This window comes from Scomber japonicus, chromosome 8 (assembly GCF_027409825.1).
Source record: "Scomber japonicus isolate fScoJap1 chromosome 8, fScoJap1.pri, whole genome shotgun sequence".
Lineage (NCBI taxonomy): Eukaryota > Metazoa > Chordata > Actinopteri > Scombriformes > Scombridae > Scomber > Scomber japonicus.
Genome location: NC_070585.1, coordinates 29,935,948 through 29,960,996, shown reverse-complemented (window position 1 = coordinate 29,960,996; position 25,049 = coordinate 29,935,948). Strand labels below are relative to the sequence as shown.

General features: G+C 39.5%; 1 protein-coding gene across 1 annotated transcript in view; it reads right to left on the bottom strand.

Annotated features, from left to right (window-relative positions):
* Positions 1 to 15,740, bottom strand: part of mtnr1al (melatonin receptor type 1A like) — a 28,210-nt gene extending 12,470 nt beyond the window's left edge. Inside the window, exon 1 of the mRNA XM_053324164.1 lies at positions 15,446 to 15,740. Within this exon, the coding sequence (XP_053180139.1) occupies positions 15,446 to 15,740 (295 nt within the window). The remainder of the gene's footprint in view (positions 1 to 15,445) is intronic.
* Positions 15,741 to 25,049: the final 9,309 nt, after the last annotated feature.

Genomic DNA, 25,049 nt, shown 5'->3' with positions numbered 1-25,049 from the left:
TTACAACATATATCTTACAAAGTTCACTAAAGCACCCTACTCACAAAGATCATCTACTTTCAGATCACATGCAGTCTACTTCCTGTTAAAACAAAACCACCACTAGTAGGTGCTAAAACATCATTAAAATAACTCTAGAGAGCCAATATAGTGCAAGACACTCCCAAACTTAGGCCTGTCACAATATCAATTTATCATACAATAACGTAATTATCAACATCATCATGTCTATATATGGACTTATCATATAAACATGACCTATGATCTTTTTTTCACCTCAGTATTGCCACACTTAGCAGCTAAGAGGCTATTCATGTCACATTAGCTAAGTGAGTAGTGTCCATTCCTCTCTGTGCATGTCCTGAGTGGAAACTGCAGAAGCCAGCGGCGCTGCTTATATGGACTTAAAGGTAAATAACTCTGTCCCGACCCATAATGGCAGTCTGTGTTTTTACTTAAGAGGAGTGCCCACTCTCCAATCCTAACCCCAACTATTATATTATCATTATATCAGTGGTATAAAATGATCTTTAAATGACAATAGTATAGTTTATCGCGATTATTTCTGAGACAATGTATCATCCAACAAAAGTAATTCACATGACAGGCCTAGCCAAACTCACGAAAAACTCAAATTTTTTCACTTCTACTGGCGTCTATCCATGAGAGAGTGTTAGATTCTGGTGCTCATTGTGTTATATTGAAATGAGGCAGAAATTAATAGCTCAGAATTATCTGCATGGCTAGAAAGCACCTAAGTGGAAAAATATGTTGGGTTTTGTGTGTGTGTGTGTGTGTGTGTGTGTGAGAGAGAGAGAGAGTGTGAGAGTGTGATTTGGGTGACCTGAACATTTAAGCACTACTTGTCTAATATAATAATACCACCTCACATGCCTGTATCCTCAAAGGTGACTGTACAAAGTTAGTTATAGATTCACAGAAGGTACGATAGATTCAATACATCATATAGCAAAACAACTTTCCTATCATCTGTGTCTTCTCTCAGGCCTGTACTGTAAAGCTTGATGGACTGAGATTTATTATTGGGAATATAAAATAAGAAAACGCCCCTTAGCTCTTTAGTCATTTTGATGAGTCACTCTGTCTCTCTTTATTCATCCCATGGCATAACCCTCCAACAGTACCAAATCAGCCATTGCGCATCATTACACACCATCATTACCAGCAGTTTCATAGTTCTCAATCCAAATCAGTGCAACACACCATTAACAGGTCCCAACATTTACCAAATAGGTAAATCAATCCAGCAAATTAATGGTAAAAAGGAAAAGAAATTCACTGGTTGTGGAAGCTGCAGCTGCCTGGCCTCAATTTTTCTCTTTAATAAATTTTTTGGAGGAAAAAAAAAAGAAAAGAAAGTATTTTGCTCCAAATGTGTTTTTAATAGGCAGCAAATGGACATAAAACTAAAGTTGAATTAAGTTTGCCACAGACATGAGAGAAACAGCAGATGGGCCTCGTCTGATTCATTCAGGTCTGAACCCTTCACATAGCTGCGTTGTAACCCTTAAATGTGAATATATACATCAACATGGCCGTTATTCCTTTATATGTGATACTTCTTATATAGGTATTAGTCAGCCAACTATCACACTCAAAACAGACGCTTCTCTAAACCTTTTTCTTTACATTTCCACAGCCCTATGTTCCCTCAGCCCTATATTCCCACAGCTCTGTGTTCCCTCAGTCCTATCTTCCCTCAGCTCAATGTTCCCTCAGCCCTATATTCCCACAGCTCTGTGTTCCCTCAGCTCAATGTTCCCTCAGCCCTATATTCCCACAGCTCTGTGTTCCCTCAGCCCTATGTTCCCTCAGTGCTATGTTCCCTCAGCCCTATATTCCCACAGCTCTGTGTTCCCTCAGCCCTATATTCCCACAGCTCAATGTTCCCTCAGCCCTATATTCCCACAGCTCTGTGTTCCCTCAGTCCTATGTTCCCTCAGCTCAATGTTCCCTCAGCCCTATATTCCCACAGCTCTGTGTTCCCTCAGCTCAATGTTCCCTCAGCCCTATATTCCCACAGCTCTGTGTTCCCTCAGCCCTATGTTCCCTCAGTGCTATGTTCCCTGAGTTTAATATAAAATAAAATACTACTACTAATAATAATAATAATAATAACATGAGGGGCCAACAGCACATTATGTGCATTAGGGAATGGCCATTCCTGTACCATGGGAATGTAGGCCTGAGGAGGGCCGAACTAGGTAGAAAATCCTTGAGGGAACATAAGGCTGGAGGAACATAGGGCTGTGGGAACATAGGGAGTGATATACTAAATATACTAAATGTGCACTAATACAGGAATTAAACAGCAGGAGTTACCAGCTTTTACAAAAGGAGGGAACAGTGTCTACAAAGGAGCTTCCTGGGGAATGAAATCTATTGTGTTTATTCATTTTATTCATCTACTTCCACACTGCCAGAGTGACTGAGACCAGAGGGAGAGAATACATTATAGCTTTTTACTTTGGTTCCCTGTCAGTTCTTGAATTCGTCTTTTTAAATTAGTTTTACTTGTTTTAAAGCTCTTGGTGGTCTTGCAGTCTTTTTGGAGTCCTTTCATGTCCTGACTCCACTGTACCGACCTTTTGCACCCTCACATCATGAGCTGAGCCCTAAGGTCCTCTACTCAAGGTTTTCAAATTATATCTCAGACCTTTTAAGACGCTGGGAGATTGTGCCTTCCAGTCAGCAGCCCCAAAGCTTTTAAATAGTCTCCCAATGAGCTTGAGGTTCTTGGATAGCACCATCTGTTCCTACAGGCATTAACCCTTACTGTTCATATTCAGGCTTTTATCAGTAGCCCCTCTAAATCAGTCTCTATATGTAATGTTGTGTGTAATTTTGTGTATCAGCTGCACTAAAACATTTTTAACCCTCCTGTCGTCCTCCCGGGTCAAATTGACCCCATCTGTTTTGACTGTTCCTTCTTTCCTCCCTTCCTTCCTCCCTCCCTCCCTCCCTCCTTTGCTTCCTTACCTCCTTCTTTCTTTCTTTCCTACCTCCTTCCTTCTTTCCTCCCTCCCTCCCTCCCTCCTTTCCTTCCTTCTTCCTTCCTTCCTTCCTCCTTCCTCCTCCCTCCCTCGCTCCTTTCCTCCCTCGCTCCTTTCCTCCCTCCCTCCTTTCCTTCTTTCCCTCCTTCTCGCTTTCTTTCCTCCCTTTCTTCTTTCCTTCCTCCCTCCCTCCTTTCCTTCCTTCGCTCCTTCCTCCCTCCCTCCTTTCCTTCTTTCACTCCTTCCTTCCTTCTTCCTTCCTCCCTCCCTCCTTCCTTCTTCCTCCCTCCCTTCCTTCCTTGACTCGAGGACAACAGGAGGGTTAAAAAGATGTAAAATATTTCCACTTTTTGTATATTCTGGGTCACATGAAGATAAGTTGATACATTTCTGACTAAGAGAAAAGTTTTTAATGTGTTTTTGGTATATTTAATGTGTATATTTCATGTTTTAACTTAATTTATCTCTCTTGTATGATTGTATTTGATTTTATATATTTTGCATGTGAAGCACTTTGTGACTGTTGTCTATGAAAGGTGCTGTCTAGTAAATAAACTTAGCTTTCTCACTTGCACCAGCCTACATGTCTCACAAATGCATCTTTAGTTGTCCCACAGCTCAGGATAAAATCTTTCAGCGAGACAGCTTTTAGCTTTTCATGCTCCGAGCCACTGGAGCAATCTGAGAGCAGCTGGAAGTCTTAATATCTTGTTGTGATGGCTCCAGTGTCTCTCCTTCTGGCTCTGTGTGCCGTGTGATGCAGGTCCTTGTGGATGAGTGGAGTCGAGCCGCCACTGATTGCTAACTGGGGGCACCTGGCCAGCGTCCCTGTTCTACTTAAAGCCTGCCAACTCCAAACTCCACACTGACTCTCTCTCTGATCGCTGCTGATCGAGCTTTGTTTGCTCCTGTGTTTCAGTTTAGTTTATTTTTTTTTACACTTACAGCATCACATCCACACTGACACACTTCATCGTATTAACTTCTTGTAACTTAACCCTCCTGTTGTCCTTGCGTCAAGGGATGAAGGGAGGAAGAAGGGAGGAAGAAGGAAGGAAGGACAGAGGAAAGAAGGAAGGTGGGGGCGAAGAAGGAACGAAAGAGAGAAGGAGGGAGAAAGGAAAAGATTAAGGCAAGAAAGAAAGGAAGGAGAAAGGGAGGGAGGAAAATAGGGAGGAAGAAGGAAGGAAAGGGAGGAAGGAAGGAAAGAAGGAACAGTCACAAAGAGGAGGATGACACTTTGAATTGCTGTAATCTGTATAAATGGGTGTCATAGAAATTACATTATATTGTGTGACATATATATATATATATATATATATATATTAGTATATTATCCTGGGGTTTAACAACGTCACTAAGCTTGAATGCAACATGTTGAATACGCTTTTCGATAATGCAAGCATCCTATTATTATTTTATATTAAATGTTTCTAAGGCAGCTTCATTTATATAGAGCATTTCATACCCAGGGGCAACTCAATGTGCTTTACATTAAAACAAACATTTTACCGGAAAGAACTGGAAACAAAAAACATAAAAACATACAATCAGACTTAGAAGACTTTATTGTTATCGTACAATTACACAATGAAATTCTGTTGGCACTTCTCAGTCAATATATTGTATATTATCCTTGGGTTTAATAATGTCACCAAGCTTGAGTGCAACATGTTGAATACTCTTTATAAATAATGCAAACATCCCATTATTATTGTTTGGTATTCAATGTTTGTCAATATAATGCATTGATGACGTCATTTCCAGTGTTTTCTTTGTTTCTGTAAAAACGTCTTGATGGTGCCTTTCTATGGTCTTCATGCTATTGCCTATATTTTTGCACATGTTGAGTATTATACATTATTTTTTGCATTTGGTGACTACTGAGTATTTTCACTGACCTGTTAGGGAAACAGCAGATTCCTAAAAGACTGTTTTTAAATCTTAATTTACTGAATAAATGATAAAAAGTGGAAATCCCTGACAAAAAAAAGTTAAAATGTCCTGTTACAGCATAATGCAGTGTATTATAATCTCTATATAAGGTCATTCTAATACTCAAAATAATCCATGTTTTTTTGTGAAAGATATGAAAGAATAGCGGGGAAGCTTCAATGAAATAATTAGTGAGCTTTTGGATGAGCTTCTTTAAATCCCAGCCTGTTTTAATAAGAACCTTGTATTATTTTTCATGGATGGGTTAATCCTGTTTCTATAGAGACACAAAATTAATCCTTTTTAACTGTATAATGGCTCCATGCACAGTAATCATGAATGAAGACAAACATATTGTTAACTGAACAAGAGCTAATCAAAGAAATCATGTTGTTGCTGTTGACTCTTTAGCCCTTCTTGAACCCTCTCTGCTTTAAAAGCTGTGGAAAATAATTTTCTGGAGCAAGCACCACACATCAGTTTTTAAGAGGTGTATTATCTGAAAACCCAGAAAAGAGGTTTATAATTACGTCTTCCTCCTGCTGGCCAGTTGTGACCTTACTTGAGTGGTGCAATCACCCACAACGGAAGCAGTTAAGGTTTAATGGATGGGTAGGCATCACATTTCACTCCTCATAGTCCCCTTAAAATCCATACTCAACAAGCAGCATTCATTCAATGGGGAAAATAAATCAGTCATCTCCCTCTGAAGACCTGTCATGTGTGAAATCAATTCATAAGAAGACAAATATTAATAGAATTAAATAGCTTCAGTGTCACTACCTTGGTCACCTCATCATGCTAAGGCTTCATCCAACTTCATGTTTGCAAGTCATCCAATGAAGTATTTCTGTTAAGGCCATATTGTACATTAATAATATCTATAATTTGAATATTGTGTATTTGCAAAGATTTTACATTTTTGTGAAATCTCTCAATTTATGTCATCATTTAATAACAACAGACAAACGTCATTTAGTTATAAGTAAGGTTATTATTTGAAGTAATGTCGATTGTCTTATCTGGCATTGACTTTTATGTAAGCTACATCTGTGCTCCATTAGTCTGTCCTGGTTCTTGCAGGTTTCTGGGTAATTGCATTTAAGGTAGTACGCTGAAGATGCGCAAGAGAGCTGGATTGGTCATTTTGACTTATAGGATATAGACTGCTGGAAAGTATTAAGTAGTATAGGACTCCATGTGGAGACGTTGTGTTTTGTAATTTTGACAGTTGTTAAAGTAAAGGCAATAATTTGTACTTTACTCCAGCCTCATTTTTGCACACGTTTTACAACATGGAAAACACGAGTCAGAAACTTTGCATCCTGCAGAAGATTTAGTCACAAGAATTACCTTAAAGGGACCGCAAATGATTATGAAACCCTTTAGATTTTTTTTAGAGAAACTGAGACAGTCAGTGCTTGAGGACTCTTGAACAAAAACAAGACGATTTTTTTTTTCATCCTGAAGCTGCACAGATTGACTTTAGCAGATGAGTTCACAAAATAGCCAAAATAGTCGCTCTGAGGACGAGAGAGTCTTTTGAACACCAGACTGAGGCATCTGTTGCACCATAAAGGAACTAAGATCTGTGCTGGAAACAGAGATTTTGTGACTGTTCTTGTTACCCGTCTTATTCTTTAGGACCATAAGTGGTTGCGAGTTGAAGGGATTTTAGGTTTCAGCTTATTGTTTAGCTGTTCAGGCTGCAACTTCACCAGTTTTTGCATCATTTAAAGTGTCATTCGCAGCTATAAAACACACTGTACACTACCTGTTCAACTCCCAAACAGAAAGCACACACATAGTAAGCGACTTGCTGGTGAACATACAGTAGTGGAGCATTTAGCAGCTATAGACAAGTATTTCCCTCAGGAGTTGGTAGAGAGCAAAGAGATTGAATTATTGGACTATTTCTGCTGTTGCCAAATGGTTCATCAGCGTAACAGCTGTGAAAACTGACAGAATATCAGAAAAATATTGCATGCAAAGTAAGTATGCTACAGCTGTTCGTATGGCTGCGCAGATTAGATGATGTGTAGCTGAAAATTATGATAATTTTTAGGCTATTACTCAAAATTTGTAGTGTTTCTATATTCTTAGCACAAACAAAACTGATTCCAGACCTAAACTATGTCTGTGATTTTTTTCGTAAATATCAACTTTGATAGATACAGTGGATAAATAAATAGATAAATACTTTATTAATCCTGAAGGAAATTAAGAATGAACTTTAGATAGTGTTAGATAATGTTAGATTTGATGAATTACAATTAAACCTCAATGTAAATGACCATACTCAGATTTTTGATAATAACATGGGATGGGTTATGAGCATAATGTCTAATTTATTTTTGTAACATCTTAAATATTCTGAATTTTGTATGTGTTTTAATATGATCTATATGTGCGAATTGACCGGAAATCCTATATCCTGTACCATTGAAATTGGTCCTGTAGGCGGCACCGCCCGAGTTTTGCTTGGCCTTCATGGCAGCCGCTGGTGAATGAATACTCCACTTGGGCTTGTTGGATTATTATTGGCTCTTTATGCTTAATTTGCACAATCTGGGTCTTTTGTCTTGGTCAGTTTGCACGTTTACGATTGAAGGGACGATCGCATTTGCCAGTTTGAAAGTTTAATGACAGAAGAAAGGACGTATCTCATGTTTACATTCCTTGGAGAGCGCAGCGAGGTGTGATGCTTTGATTGTGTATATTTATAACATGTAGAAATATTTGTGTATGATTTTTAGCTTTGTGTAGTTTAATTAAGGTAACTTTCATTCATGTAATATTGATGTGCGCTGTGGAAACATATTTGTGAAATGTTTGTTGTATGTTTTCAATACAGTTTTCACAGTGTGGTAAGGACTCGATGAATTAAAGCTGCTGCTTGATGTCAACCTGCTATTTGGTGGATTTAATAAAAGAAAACCTTCAATGCATCAGTCGAGACTCTCTATTGTTTTCAATCCAAGGACGGCTACACTCAACTCTAATTAGTGTATGTATGTTTGCTAGTGTATGTTCATAATCTAGTCATCAGATATCACATGCAAAGTAAGTATACTACAGCTGTTGGTATGGCTGTGCAGATTTGATGATGAGTTTCAGGCAACTACTCAGCAAACAAAAACTAAGAAGAGACCTAAACTACATCCTCAATTTGTTCATAAATATCAAATTATGTCATGTAGAAACTTCAGAGAGTGTTAGATTTGATAGACTACAATTAAACCTCAACTCTAATTAAAGCTAGTGTCTGTTCATAATCTAGTCATCAGTGAAAGTTATAAACTGTGTGAAAGTCACTGCCGCCCTTCTGCAGAGAGCGCTCTGATTTACATAACAAGTTTGATTAGTTGAGAGCTTCAGGGCTCATTGAGAACCATTAGCGTTCCTCAGAATGAACTCTGGTGTGGTCCGGAGATGTTGAGATGAAAATGAAGGTTAAACAAGAAGTGTGAGCTTATTTTTTACCAGCAAATCTCCTCTGTGGGTGGTATTACAGAGTATACCCCCCCTCCCACCCACTTCCTGCTGGTTTCCAGCTGTCAGACCGCTTGGTTTGGGATTCAGTGCAGCACCCAGTGAGCAACCATCTGCTCAGCTTTACGTCGCATGATGCAGAGTGACAACATCCAGCATCCCAAAGCTTAAACGAGACTAAATTCCATCTGTGTGGAGCTGCTGACATTTAATATGAATGTAAAGGCTCGTGTTAAGCGGGTCATATCAAGATTTTTGTCATGTTCATAGTCACAAAGACGGGTGTTAAACATAGTCAAAGGTCAAAAACTGGAGATGACATATATAAAAATGCTCAGTGAAAGTCAGCCTTGCAATTTTGCTTCTATGTCCTCCTCATGATGACATCAGATTGGTCACACGTCCAAAAACAGCCGTCCGTTCTTTAGTCTTTGACACACTCATGCAAACCTCAGATACAACAGACAAACACTACTGGATATTAACCATTGCTGTACAAACATCGTCCTAGATCATCCTTTCGATTTCAACCAGCTACCTCCAGAGATTCTAACAATTGTTTCAACCCCGCGTTATCGATCCCATAAACAAAGATAGGCTTCCTCCTGGAGTTTCATCTTCCTCGTTAATGTGCAGTCTCTGACGAACAAGCTGGACAAACTAAACATCTTTACCCTCACATGGAGAAAACTCATGGACTGAAGTTTCAGGTTCTTCACAGAAACAGGGATCAACAACGATATTCCAAACAGCTTGGTTGACATGGTGGGTGTGAAAGCAGGGGTGGTGGCATATGCATGGTGCACTATGGTGGACTATGATAGACTCTTTCATTGCTGATATCCTATGCTCTGCTGAAATGGAGTTCCTGATTATTAAGTGCAAGCCCTTCTGTCTTTCACGTGAGCTCACTTGCATTGTTGCTACTGCAGTTTATGGCCATGAAAGAACTTTCTACTGCTATAACCAAGCTGCAAGCCGTGCACTCAGACTTTAAGTACTTTGAGATCTGGACTCCCAAAGTTTCATCAGAGGGCATACAACTTTGGACCTCCCCCACCTTGGACAGTCTGACCATCTCTGATTGTGTCTGCTACCCAATAACCATGGTCATCCAACATGTGAATGTGTGAGTGTTGACTCCTAACCTGATGTGCCAGATGGTTTGGGTTGTCCTTGGAAACTGTTAAAAAAAGACAGGCACTTTCAAAAAATACTTGGCAGATGACTGGACAATGGCATCTGTCAATCACCGTCTATCATTTTGTAGCTAAAGAGCCAAATATTTCCCTCAGGAGTCTGTAGAGAGCAAAAACAGAGCTAAAAGAGGGTGACTATTGGACAACTCATGATAACTACTTAATGCTGGTTGGAAACTTTTTTTAAAGCTGAAGTTCTAAACTTGTTTGGGACACATGAAAAGGATCAAGGAGAGCAGAAAATATCTTTAACACAATGCTTTAAAATAACTCTTGGCCCAACTTTTACACACATTCAACCTGTGACAATACACATTGTGTTGGTTTCAGGGATCAGAAGCCAAAAAGATAAGTAAGCACCATTCTAAAAGCAACTCGATGCTCCGAAAAAACATTTATAAAAGTGAATAGAAACTCCATAAATGTCTCTCCCACTAAATTCAAATTCTTTGGGTTTCTTCAACATTACGACACTGCTCTAATTGCTTATTTTACTTTAGTTGATGTGTCTCATTGCCTATTTTAAACATGATTGTTTTAATAGTAAGGCATTAATGATCCTTAATTGGCTCTCAGGCTTCAAGACTGAACAGCCATCACTGACCTAACTCAGCTACACCTCAGTGCCCAACTTTGTTAAATCTGGCTCTTAATACTCACAGAATAGCACAAAGCATAAATGTTCACCCCTTATTCTATCAGTTATGTTACAGATGATCCATCCATGTTTGTTCTCCCTGTTGGTGTGATTTGTTTGGACAGATCTGGAGACAGAATTCATATTTTTGTGTTGACCAAATCAGCTGCACTAAGACCCTTCGAGGAAGTGTCCAGCATCCAGTCCGAAACTAATTCTGGATCGGTTCATTTGTGGTGGGGAATGTGATCCAACCTCAATCCAATCCAAGCAAAATCATCAGTCGCTGGCAGCTATCCGGAGAGTGAATTGAAATCAGACCTGGATTAGACTGAAATCCTCTTTAGGACCTTCTACTTGTACCCTTTGTGTAGCAGCTGGGTGGAAAACTTCCTTCATAGTGCCTCAACACTAAGAGACTGGACACCTCTTCTCTGCAACATTTAACAAATAATCATCCACAATGCTAATGAAGAACAGATACGCGCTAATGAATGGATCATGGTCTTATTGTTAGTTAATCTCCACCCTCGTCTTCTGTGGATTCCACCAACCAGACTTTATTATCCTCCAGGTGTGAAAAAGGTTAAGAGCTGCTGATCTACCGGCTTTGAGATCAATTAAAACTAAATTAAAAATAAAGATTGATTGATTGATTAAAACATTAACACTCACTCACAATTCATCATATTGATTTCCAGCTGGACACAGTTTTCAGTTTCAGGAGTAAATAAGTTGAATTCGGACAGTTAGGGTTAGGGTTAGAGTTGAGTTTGGACAATCAGACAGGAACTGGCAACATGTTTGTTTTTAGATGTTAACAAGTACAGATATTTCCACACAGTATAGGAGCCAAAACGTGTATTTGCATGAGTTTGTGTATTTTTTAGACCTCACATCACTTATTTTACCTGTTCCCTTTGGTGATGGCGGGAGTTAGACAAAGGGGGTTACTAGGGCTCCAATATTTTCTGTTGACCGTCGTCATTGTCATCATGTTATCACATCAGGTATTGGTTGATAATTATAGTGCAACTACTGCTTATTAGGGCTGGGTATCTGCACTTGAAACCTTAATTAAGGTATTGACCGAAATAAATCGATACCAAGTAGAATTGAAACGTCTAATGATACCGATAATCAATCCTTTTTAAACACAGAGCTAGAAAATGTGACTATTGACTATGACTGTCTTAATGAAGACGCTAATTAGCATAACTATTTGTTCTTAATTAATCATGAGGAAGCTTGTTAGTAAGAACTTTTAGGTTAAAAAATGTTCAACCCTGTCTTAAAACAGCAGTCAGGTGTTCATATGAGCACTGAAAGAGGTTTTCCTCGCTGTAATCATTCCTCCTGTTCATATTGACTATTAAAATATCTTTAAATGTGCTTTAAGTGATGGAGGCCAAAGGGTGAACATATATCAACCAACAAATATAAGAAAAAAGGTTTAAAGTACCAAACAACTTATAGGAGGGCTTGGTATCGGTACTTCATACCTTTGAGGTATCAGCCGAAATAAATCGATACCAAGTAGAATCAAAATGTCTCCCATCAATCGATAACTGCAACTGATCATTGTTGCACCCAGAGCTAGAAAATGTGACTATTTGTATTGACTTACTCACAGCCAATCAACACAAGCGTGCCCCGATTTAATGATATATGTGATTGGTCCACTGTCACGGTGAAGTCACGGTGTAGTCACGGTGAAGTCACGGTGAATTTGAGTTATTAGTGAAATGCATTTGTGTAAAAATCAAATCATTTAGATGTGGAGGAGTGATGGCATTTAATGAAATTTAATGCTTCTATTGACATGATGGGTATCGAAATGAAGTACTCAGTTGGTATCGGTATCACTTATACCTGGATTGGTATTGGTATCTTAATGTTTTAAGCAATACTCAGCTCTACTGCCTGTCAGTCTTTTTATGTTTGCAACCAACAAACAGTATTAACCTTCATGTGGGCTTCAGCATGGATTTGTGTGGACGCGTCACAGATATGAGCTTACTAAGTCTCTCAGCTGCCTTTTTTCTTTTTCATTGATAGCAGCCTCTACAGGTATTCCATCAGAATAGAATGAACCGAGTTGTGTTTATAGGTGTTTTTTTCACACCGAGCAGGCAGGTAGGTGTATTGAATCTGTCCAAGTTGAAGATTGAAAGCAATCTGTCGGTTTCGATGACACTGACATGATGAACTGTGACACTGATGATCAGGTAATGTGTCTCTGACAGGCTAGATGGAGAAAGAGGAGATGGATGGAAGCTAAGGTCGGAGAAATGGCACAAAAAAAGGAGAATAAATTCACCTGCGGGAAAAGAAAAGAGGAGAGGGAGAGGTGGAATTGAAAACGAGAGACCTGACAGTGTAAGAGAGAGAGAGAGAGGGAGAGGGGGTAGATGTAAGTGAGAGAAGAGCGCAGTGATTAAAGGGGCATCAAATGGAAAAGACCTGGAGAGAGAGGAGATGAATCGAATCAAGAAGATGGAATAACTGCAGAAGAGGAAGGGAGGGAGGGGGGAGAGGATGGGGTTAAGAAAGGGTGGAGGTAGTGGAGGATGGAAGGGCTCAGATGAATGAGAAGGTGAACAATTCAATCATTACATTTTCACTCACTGGAAAAGTGGGAAACAAATGACTTGTCTTTTTTTTTTTGACTGAAGTCGTGCTCAGCTACGGGGAATGACACGATATGGACGTTTAAATATTGATTATTGGTTGATGTTGATTTGTCGCCGTCAGAAGTCTGGAGCTCAGCAGCATGACTTTGAGTGGGTGCTCCTCTGAGGCTCAGAGGTTTAGACACTCAGCAGATACAGATAATTAACTCACACACTCTGTATGTTGACTCATTTTTAAGATTCACTTCCTTTTTGACCTTTTGGATGCTTAAAATTGCTGTCAAGAAGTTTAAACACATTAAAATGATCAGAAAGTCTAACTATAATGTTAAAAACTGGGCTGGCAGAAAGTTTTCAAACAGTATAATCAGTGTTTCAACAGCTTTTTAAATCATTTTTTATGCAAATTAGTTGTCAGAAATGTGTGAAACCATTATTCATCTGCTTGATTTGAATTTCAACCGGAGCCAAAAACCTGTGAAATATTATTCCTGTTGTCATGTCATATTTTTTAATCTCCTGCCAGCATCATTACTGGAGTGCTGCTGTTCTGCTCAGCAGCCGCTCACAATCAGCCCCTCAGATGCAACAACTTCTCATCAGCATGTGAACGCACCGCAGCCACAAAACATTCAAACCAGTTCACATTCATTTTCAGCTGTGCAACCATTCAGCAGCATATTAAAAACCACATACTCACAAAAGATTTTCTAACTGAAGATGTTCAAGGACAAGCTTTTTATCACAGTGATGTAAATGTGAGAGCTCTTGAATAGAAAACAGTCCTACCAAACACCAGATCTACCTGCTTTGCACAAAATTATCAACATTTGGTAACCTGAGTTCATTTCACTGAATGGCAGCTCAGAGAGGAGATTTTAAACCTTCCTCCAAAACTCACTCACATTCTCCCAGCTGGTCAGCAACCTTTTGAACTTTGAAGCTTCTCTACCATCAACGTATCCTCTGATTTGAACAGTGGGTGCAGTGAATTGATTTTTCTGCAGGACTATTAATACTGGAGCTTCACAGGAAGTTAGGCATCACCATTTCAGGATGCGAGGATCGTAAACAGACACAAAAACTTATTAATATTCATATGTTGTCGTATGAGCACAAAGTAAGGTCACTAAGTGCTTTTAATGTGATATTTACTACTTCAGATGGATCCACAGGAGCATGCTGCTGAGTGAGAGATAACAATTAGGAGCCTGGATTGATTTTCCCTCCGTCTGTATGTTTGAGGGGTCCTAAGTGCCTGAGTTACTTATGCACAGCGGTGCTCTTGAAGGTTTGTAGTCTACATCAGTCTGGAGCTACTATCAGATTTGCACATCAATAACAGTGAGTCATCAATTGTGGCATCACTACTTTTATTCTCTGAAAGTCCTTGACCAAGAGCCAAAATGGCAAAGTTCCCAGCCTGCCACTGCAAAGCCCCTCCTGAGGTCTGGACTGTCTCTTTTTTTTCAGACACTGACAAGTTTTCTGTCAGCGCTGCAATCTTATAAAACCACAACATGTCTTATAAAGTGCTGCGAGTCCCGATCAGAGCATCATTGTGTAACACATCCGACCAACAACTTCACCAGATAGACTTTTCTGTTAAAGCTCTCCTTATGTTATTGAGTAGGAAGTGCAAAAAACTGCATTTTACACTAACAGAATGATTTATATATAATCCATAAGCATGCAAGTACACACCTCCATACAACACATCACTATCAGCGGACACAGCAGGATGTCGTGTGTGCCTCCTATAATAGATGTGATGCATTTGGAGAACTGGTACACATTCCACTACTACCATAATACTATATCTGTTCTGTGAGTTTAAAACGACCATATTCATTTAATTTTAAACGTCCTGTGACAGTCATGTGATATTCTTGAAATGAATCCAGTGTGATGAATTGAGGTAGATGTATGACATGATTACAGCAATTTCTTTAAGGTTAGGTCATATACATATGATAAGGAATATATCATGAGGAAATCATAAGACATTGCAAAGTGCTGCAGTGTAGGTTGACTGCAAGCACACAACAGCAACAGCAACGAAGAATATCAACTCTTCGTGTCATGATATCTGCTCAAAAACAAAATCTATTTAACTCAAACTTTTTGGGCAATCTTTACCACTTTCATGAGGTATGTAATGCACAAAAGACCATCAGATTGCATTGTGTTTGTACTAGTGTCTCTAACATGTTTTTTAAAATGCTTTGAACAAATTAGGTCTTAATGAGGTCTGTAAAGCATCAAATTTAGGGTCAATGAGAGCAAAAAAATCTTTTTTTTATGTTGTCATGGCCTCAAAGAAGTAGGAAAAGCAAAAAAAATGTAAAAGTGCTTTCTTGGTGTGATCTACTAAGGGTTAAAACATATACAAATCTGAATAAAGTAGTACATCCTTGCAATAAACAACTAGATGAATGCCATAGGCTTATATAAATGATGGTGAAGGTCAGTTCAACACTTTAAAAAGCATATAGTGTTGACCATCTGATGTGTACGCGGGCACAACACCTCTACCTGCTTTCCTGAGTTTCCTGTTCCTGAACACGGACACGATGACCAGCAGGTTCCCGATAACATCCACCACGATGGTCGTGATCAGCACGCCGGCCAGCAGGGTCACCGCCCAGGGGAAGGACTGGTGGTGGTGACCCGGAGCCCCTTCCTCTCCTGCCGGCGTGGAGTTGCGAGGCACCAAGGTCCCCTCCACCATGGTGGGCTCATGGTCCTCCAGGGACATCAGTTGCGGAAGGTGCCTTGGGTTGACGAGTCGCATCGGTTCGTGGTCACGGAAGGTCGGTTCATTCAGCATTACGCACGGCTTTCAGACTAGGAGCACCGGAGAGCTGTGCGCAATGGCACCGGGGCGACGCGTCCTCTACGAGCCGAAGTCTCCAAACAGAGCATGGCAGGACATTTCTGCAAGAGTGGTCGAGTCTTAACTTTGATTAGTCGCACTGTCTATCCAATGTGGAGGTTAACACATATAAGAGAATACGTAAAACGGACGCTCAGTGTAACATATCTTCATTTAAAGACAAGAAACACGCAGGAAAAAAAACAGGTTTAAATGCCAGCAGATGTGTAGCAGGTCTCCAAGAGGTTGTGTCATTTACTTCCCATTGAAAAAGAAAAAAGAAAAATAGAGAAAAACTGTCGTTCCTCCGCACGGTTCATTCACAAATCCGCTCCGTTATTCATGACCCCAGCTTCTTCATTGAGGAGGTGCAGCCGCCCGTCTGTCTGTCTCTCTCTCTCTCTGAGCTTCTCACGTGAAGAAGGCAACTTCAGCTCTGAGCGTGTGAATGGATGGTTGTCGAGGTTTATGCGCCTTATAGCATCCAGCTCTCTCGCTCTCTCTCTCTCTCTTTTACACTCCCGCCTTTATTGCTGAGGTTGTGTGTGTGTGTGCGTCTATCTCTGTCACACAAACGTCCTCCTCGCCTCACTGATGTGCTCTCCTCTCCTCACACCCTTCCCCTTTTATGTCTTTCATTTAATTTACTCTCTTTGATTTTATTGTCTCACTTTCTTTCTCTCCCTCTCTCTCTCTGTCTGTGTTAACATATTTTTCTTTTATTATGTCTCCATTCTGACTCCACATCTGTTTATCTCGCCATGCCTCCACCTCACCTTTGCGGCTTCAGTGATACTCTCTCTCTCTCTCTCTCTCTCTTTCTCTCTCTCTCTCTCTCCTTTCTTATCGCCTCTGCCAGATGATGTTGCGCGTGCCCCTCGACGCCTCGGGTGCGCGCCTCGATGTGCATCCTGAACGCATCACCGGACGGTCCTTCACATTCCTCCAACATGTGTGGAGGAACTGATAGTCTATCGCTGATTCTCAGTCCTGAATTTACCTTCAACTTCCCCATTAGACATTAGAGGAACTGTATGTCAACCTATCAGCTATAACTTCATTACCCTAAATTCAATTTACCATAAGGATTGTCATGGGTCTGTGGCGTCACATCAGATTTAAAATATCATACATTACAAAAAGGCAATTAAGTAACTATATTCCTATAGGCTCCCACGACTTCATTAGGAACACGTGCAATCTAATTCAATCCAACACAACAGCTCTGCTTTACATTTAAATGGTCAGAAATGTGACAATTCTGCTTTAGTTGCATATTGAAAAGTGTTCATAATATTTTGCCCCTCTCATCTATGTTAATGGAGTGGAAAAAATATTAGGAGCAGCATTCAATCAAATGCTCCCTAGTACACCACCATCACGCACTATGACCTCGGCAATAAAACATAAAGCAGAATTATCACCTTTCTGACAATGTTAACAAATAATGTAAATTTATAAGCTTCATAAATGTAGAATTTATAGCACAGCTGTTGTATTGGATTGCTTTACATTGCACAGGTATAAATAACTGGCATTACTTTCACAATAAGCTACTGTCACATTTTCACTTTTTCAATTATTGCAAAAATGAAGAATTATTATATTGCACTGCTGTTATATCACAATATACTGCTGTAGCGTTGCTGTACTGAATTATGGTTTCAAAGTAAAATGTCCACCAGATTACTGTAATACTGCGGTATGCTGTTGCTTCATTTATTACTGTATATACTGTAAAAGTAATGCAACCCAGTATCATACTGTAAAGTTACAATTAAAATAACACTGAACTAATAAGTGAAGTGTATCCTTTAAAGCTCATTCAGACACCACACGTCCAAATTTGATGACACATCCAAACAACTTCCTGTGATTTAAAAAAAAAAAAAAGTTGCAATGATTGTTCAAATGACAGCACTCAAATTTAAGTTGAAAAATTCTCAAGTTTAAAAGCCTATAATGCCACCTCACTGTCACAGCGGAAAACCTGGATGACACTTCATGTCACCGACTGACAACCTTGGCTCACTTGAACCTCTTTCCTGACGCGGCTTTAAATAAACCATGAGCGCAACACTTAAAAAAAATAAATAAATAAATCCCCCAGAATGATTAACATTACCTACTTTCACCTGAACTGAACCACAAATAAGACACAAATATAGCAGACCTTATAAATAACACCACAGCCTCCCAGATTTACATAATTTCAGAGCACCTGTTAGTTGTGTGGTTTGCATGCTACACAACAGCAACGTCTCTGCTTTGACTCCCTTGCTGCATGTCGTACCCCGCCTCTCCTCCCATGTTTCCTCTCTACTATCAGTCATCCATTAAAAGCACAAAAAAAAGCCTCTTGTTTTCATTAACATATTCTCTCTAATCAGGCATCATGCATGAACAGCACGTTCACTCTCAGCATGTTCTGGGAGGTTGTTTTTTAACATCCTGAGGCATTTTTCACCCCCCGATAGAGTATTAAAAAAAAAAAAAAAAACAGCAAATAGAAACAGTGTAAAATGAGAAATTGCCTGGAAAGAGTCGGATAAGAAAATGAGCCACAAAGGATTTTTAAAATATATTTATTCAGCAGCCACGACTCTTCTTTAAGAGGTGTTAACTTTCCAAATGGTCTCAATAAATGATAAAATATAAGTTCCTTCCTTCAAAGACCACCCATATAAATGTTTTTCTGACTCTCTCTGAAGGTTAAAGAGGAACTCAACAGCAGAGTTTCACTGTCCTCTCTGGTTGGATGATGTGTCACCACCCGAAAGTGTACCGAACGACCCTGAAGTCCATCTCTACATCATTGCAGCAAGACGGAAAGTTGAACAACTGGATGAAAGCAAAGACAATATTTTGTTGTTTGTTTTAGGAAACTATGGAAGATGAGTTCCTCAATTATGTCACTTATTTCTTGGATATTAACCGTCCTGTTGTCCTCAGGTCAAAGAAGGACAGGAGGAAGGAAGGGAGGAAAGAAGGAAGGAAGGAATGAGGAGGGAAAGAAGGAAGGAAGGAAGGAAGGAAGGAGGAAAAGAGGAAGGGAGTAAGGAGAGAAGGAAGGAAGGAAGGAAAGCAGGAAGGGAGGAGGAAGGAAGGAAGGAAGGAAAGGAGTAAGGAGGGAGGGAGGAATGAAGGAAGGGAAGTAGTAAGAAAGGAAGAAAGCAAGGAAGGAAGTGAGGGAGGAAGGAAGGAAGGAAGGAAGAAAGTAAGGAAGGAAGGAAAGGAGTAAGGAGGGAGGGAGGAATGAAGGAAGGAAAGGAGTAAGGAAGGAAAGGAGTAAGGAGGGAGGGAGGAAAAGAGGAAGGAAGTATGGAAGGAGGAGGGAGCAAAGAAAGAGGGAAGGAGGCGAAGAATGAAAGAAAAATGAAAGAAAGAGAAAGGAGAGAAGGAAGGAAAGATGGAAGGAAAGAAAGAAGGAATGAGGAAGGAAGGAAATGAGGAAGGGAGGAGGAAGGAAGGAAAGAAGGAAGGCAGGAGGAAGGAAGGAAAGAAAGAAGGAACAGTCAAAAGAGATGGGGTCAATTTGACAGGAGGGTTAAGAGTCTTAAAAAGAAGAGATAAAAGGAAAATGTCTTGAAATAAAATCCAGTATTACTGTAGTAAAGATTCACTATTTTATTTATTCCACTTCCTTTTCCTCACTTACTTCACTTCCTTTCTTCTCCTTTCCTTCCCACTAATTGGCTGCTTGGTTCACCCTGCCGTCACCCCTAATTGACCTGATTGAGTTCACCTACTGTAGTACACTCGAGCCAAGATTCAAAGACAGCACTCCTTCTCACTCTTTCTCTTTCATCTTCACACATGAGGGCAGAGCTGGAGCTGATAGATTTTATCTTCTTCAGTTTATATTTTATCCTGTGTCAATTCACTTTAATTGAAAACTTATTTTATCTTTTAAGACATGGTGGTGATTTAATTTGTGTTTAATCTAATCTTCTGCCTTTTCTTTTCAGACTTTCAGACTTTCAGACCCATGTGTGTCTTTTCTCCCCTCCTTTTAATTTACAGCTGCACCAATACAATCCTGATTATTGAAAGAAGTCTTGAGATAAGAGTGAAGTCAACTCTCATGGTCCTTCCTTTTCCATGCTTTCTGACTGATGCCCATTTTGTGAACCTCCAACTTTACAATTACCACAATGAGCAGAAATTGTTATATAATTCATAACCAACATTAGCAAAAACGTTAATTAAATTTTTGGAGCTATATTAAATGGCTTGTTGAGAGTTTTCATCACCCAAAAAGACTTAGTGTAGCTCTGTGTAGTCTTTTCTCTAGTTGGACAGTGTAAGATGTGCTCTCTGCATGTCTGGCAGGAAATTGATAACAGTATATAGTTTTCTGCTACTAAGCCTGAACTCTTCATTACTATTCATATTCAAGACAAAAAGAAGCATCAGAAAAAGGCATATCAATAAGAAAAGGTTGCTCTGTGTAGTCTTTTCTCTCTGCAACATCTGATTTATATTATCTTTTGATACTGAAATGTCTTTATTAGCAGATCTAATGGAATAAACTATCTTATTTCTAGAGGGTTTATAAGCAGCATGGATAAGAGGAGTAAGATTTGAGACATAATTTCTGTACTATTTCATCAACAGCTTCAGGAAATCAACTGCAAGTCTTATTGAAGTCGTGACTGTATTTCTTGGTAAAACGATGCCAACTGGAAAACATTCATTAAAACTAAAACTAATAACTTTCAGCATTATTTTCATCCATATAGATCATCCCATGGAAAATTGGCAAGCATGTCTTTCAAATTTAGAAATATTTGACTTTGCTCTTGATTATCGTGCTCATTATTTTCTTTGTATGTTTAGCTCTATTAAAAAGGAGTATTCATTAAAGAGAAGTGGAATATGGGGAAATGATCAAGTCTGAATACAGGGCCACGCATTTCATGCCTTCAATCAAAGAGTTAGTGAAGAAGTTATCAAAGAATTGAATTCTCTTTATCTTGTATAGATTTATGAATAAGAGGCAAAAGAACTAAAGAATACTGAGAAAAATCCTCAGTTAGGGTATCTAATTTATTTTAAAAGAAGTTTATATGGAAATCATCAGAATTGTAACAGAGTTTATCAGGTCGACTCGACTCAACTTGTTTTTTTTGCTTTCCCATCAGGGATACTACCTACTACCAGGTGCTATTTTTGGTACCTGCTCTGGTGAGGTTCCAAGTGAGCTGATCTGATACTAAAATGAGACGTCAACAGACTGCCGACCACTGATTGGTGTCATCACTGGAAGAGTCATGAGTGCTACGTCCGACCATAGACTGTATAAAAGAAATGGACGTAACATCTGTGACGTAACCCATTGGTTTGTGGACTGCTGCTCGGAAGCCAATAGTTTCAGATCTGAGCAGCGCCATCTTGAAAATTTCAGGTGCATGCTGGGAAAAAAAAAACACGGATTCCGCTTGTATGGGCATGAGGCGGGGCCATGGGCGGAGCAGGGATGTTGCTATGGTTGCGAGGGTTGGATCTCAAGGACATTGGGCAATCAACCAGTCAATCAGGACGTAGCCACGCCCTAATGCATACCCTGCTTTATCGTCAAATATAAAATCAGGGAGGCCAAAATGTCCCAAATGAACATCATACTGCATTGAAGAAGGCTTTAAACTAGCGATTGAGACCATAAACACATTTTGAAAACGTTTACTGAGGTTAGAAATCAAGTGAGAAGTTGGTGAATTCTCCATTGACTTGTATAGAGACGGTTGCCCCCTGGTGGCCTTTTGATAGAATGCAGTTCTAAGTTACTTCCTCGTTGGCCTCATTGCAGAGGACCTGATGCACCTGAAATTTTCAAGATGGTGCTGCTCAGATCCGAAATTATTGGCTTCCGAGCAGCAGTCCACAAACCGATAACAGATGTTATGTCCATTTCTTTTATACAGTCTATGGTCTCACTCAGTTGGGCCCCACCTAAAAAATCCAGTCAGAACCCACTTGAAGCCCATATGGGCAAATACAGGTGGGACCATCATGGAAACTGCGGACTAACCCACTTGTAACCCCTATTTGCAGCCTGAAGTGAACCCTAATGGGGCCCACATGGGCTTGATAGCTATGTTTCATTAAAATCTTTGATGATTGAGTAAGGTGGACGATATATAACACCAACAATAACATTTCTTTCTATCAAATACACCAGAGAGCTCTAAAAACCAGATCCCACCTCTGAGATCATCCCTAATTTTAAATTCATAGTCACCATGAATAAACAGAGATTCTCCACCTCCAGATTTACTCTCTTAGTCAAACAAATTGTATTTTGGTAATTTAGTGAGTTCTCTTGAGTCCCCTGTAAGCCATGTTTCTGAGAAAGCAATAACAGACAAAAAAAGGGGGGGGGGGGGGGGGGGAATCATGTTTGAGCGAAGATAAATAATGAATGAATTTGTCAGAGTTGCTGGAACAGACTTCTTATATATTCGGATGAAAAGTGGAGAATATATTAAGGAGGCGTAGAAGCACATAAGTCATTAAAGTGGAGTTTCATTATGAAAAACCGCAGAGATTAGAGGCGTCAAATGATGAAAATAAATTAGGTCTGGGCCAGAATCAAAAAAATCTAAATTGTAAGAGTGAATTTCAGAGGAATGAAAAGGAGCTTAAAGATGTGGCCTTTTCATAATCAGATTTGTTGTTGTCTGTAGATGAGTGTAGATGAGTGGGAAAGTAATTAAAGTCCTGTATTAATTCCTAATGGTAGAGCCAAACTCTGAGTGTTGGCCTTTCTTTTGCTGTGGTGGGATTTATGGAGGTGGAAGGACAATAAGTTTGTTATAGCGCAAATGTGCAATGTCACATCTCTCTGTCTCTCTCTTTCTCTTTCTCTCTCTTGACTTACCTTCATTAATGGGAGTAGTTCCTTCTTTCTTATAGTCCTCCTCAATGATAAAGATGTCTGATAAAGTTTTAAGCTTAAATTTGTCCTTCAACCGCAGACATCTAATCACAGTCAGTCTGTATTTTTCGGATTGGTGACATTGACTTCTGAGTCCTGTAAGAGCCCAATTTTATATATCTTAATACTTTTTTCACTTTTTTAAATACTATTTGATGTAATGTGACACTTTTAGTACCCTCTCTTATGTATTTCATGTAATCCAGGACCATTTTCATGTCATAAATCACCTGTTGTTTCAATATACAGTCCTATAGGTGAAAAACAGTGAGGTGCATTTTTTTTTTTTTTTTTTTAAAGGACATATTTCCCAGAAAACCTACATCCAGGTATAAGTGGTGTGGGGCTGTGAAATAGGTTTTTCCTTACCTATGACCCCTTCCTCTGTCCTCTCCGCTCATTACTGCCTACAGTCACACCTGAATTGTGTGAGAATTGCTCTGCTGTTTCCACAAAACAGATTCATTCAAGTGCCAAATCGAGGCTGGGGCTCATGTGAGGAACAGGCACATGGAAACACTCAGAGACATACATGTACGGATACACATAACAAGCCCCTACAGAGCCATGCAGGCTGCATTAGGCCTCTCTTGGGATTCACAGCCTCTGCTTTGATTTAGTTGATTTCCAGGAATCAGTGCAATGCAGGTATGTGTGTGTATAAGCATCTCTGACACACACACACACACATGCACACGCACACGCACACACACACACACTAAGAGGAATTGATAATAAGAGGAATGCACATGTCCAAAACTGCATATTTATGAGCATACCTATATGCACCATTCATAATATTTGGCTTTAATAATGTGTGTGTGTGTGTGTGTGTGTGTGTGTGTGTAGTTTTCTTTTTAAATCTCACATCCACACTTCAGGCACATTAATTAAAAAGAACAACCTGAATAAATGAGCACAGAAACATAACGAATGCAAATGCTTGTGAATGGTTTGATGAGTATTGAAATGATGTGAATCATATGATACAGTCATTATTTCAGTCAGCATGTTTTATGTGCTGCTGCACTGCTCCCATTTCTGACTATCAGATTATTCAAGCTTCATGATATCTTTTTTTTTTTAATTATTTATTTATTTTTATATAATTGAAGGATCAGCTGAGAGATAGCTCTGGCTCATATCATGTTTGGCTCAGCAGATTTAGCTCTTAGTTTTGGGAACATGAACTTTCTTTCTTTCCATCTTGTCAATTTGTCACGTTTAATGCTTTTTTTGGACACATATGATATTCTATAGCTCTCTTAAGTTTAATAAATCCAATAAAAAGAAAAAAAACTGAACTGATTCTACTGTATACTATTGTCTTTGTTTCCAAAACCTCATATATCTCATTCATCTGTGTCATAGAGCTCCATTGTTGTCCAAAAACTATTAGAAACACATGAGTGAGCCACATTATTCACTGTGTGACATGTTGCTTCATTACCATGAACACATACACTGTAGTTTATTCTAATTCGAACACACACACGAACACATCAGCTGTTGCCAGCACCAGAGCACCAAATGTGTATTCATCCACCACTGAAAATAGTCCCCAACAAATGCACAGTTTTCTCCTTTTTGAGTAACATTTACTAAAAAATATCCAGTTAACCCTCCTGTCGTCCTCCCGGGACTGTTCCTTCCTTCCTTCCTTCTATCCTCCGTCCTTCTTCCTTCCCTTCCTCCATCCTTCCTTCCTTCTTACCTCCGTCCGTCCATCCTTCCTTCCTCGCTCCCTCCTTCTCTCTTTCTTTCCTCCCCCCACCTACCTTCCTTCCTTCTTCCTTCCTCCATCCTTCCTTCCGTTCTCCCTCCCTCCTTCTCTCTTTCTTTCCTCCCCTACCTTCCTTTCTTTCCTTCCTCCCTTCCTTCTTCTCTTTCTTTCCTCCCCCTACCTACCTTCCTTCCTCCCTTCCTTCTTCCTTCCTCTCTTCCTTCTTTCCTTTCCTCCATCCTTTCCTTCCCTTCCTCCTTTCTCCCTTCCTTCCTTGACTCGAGGACAACAGGAGGGTTAAGGTGATTATTGAAATTAAAACTATATATCTATGATCAGCTTTTAAAGATTCACATCAACAGTAATTGATACAGTGATATAGTAAAAAACGTTTCAGGTCTGTCATATCAGTCATGAACAGACAGTATCTGTCTTTCTACAAATGTAAAGGTAGAGCGTCAACTGTATTCATCCGCCACTGAAAATAGTCCCCAACATATGCAGTTTCTTCCTGTTTAAGTGAGAACTGCAGTATCCAGCTGGTTAAAACATTCATCACTATTCTTCTTTTCTTCTTGTACATTTTCTCAGAGGTTCAAACAAA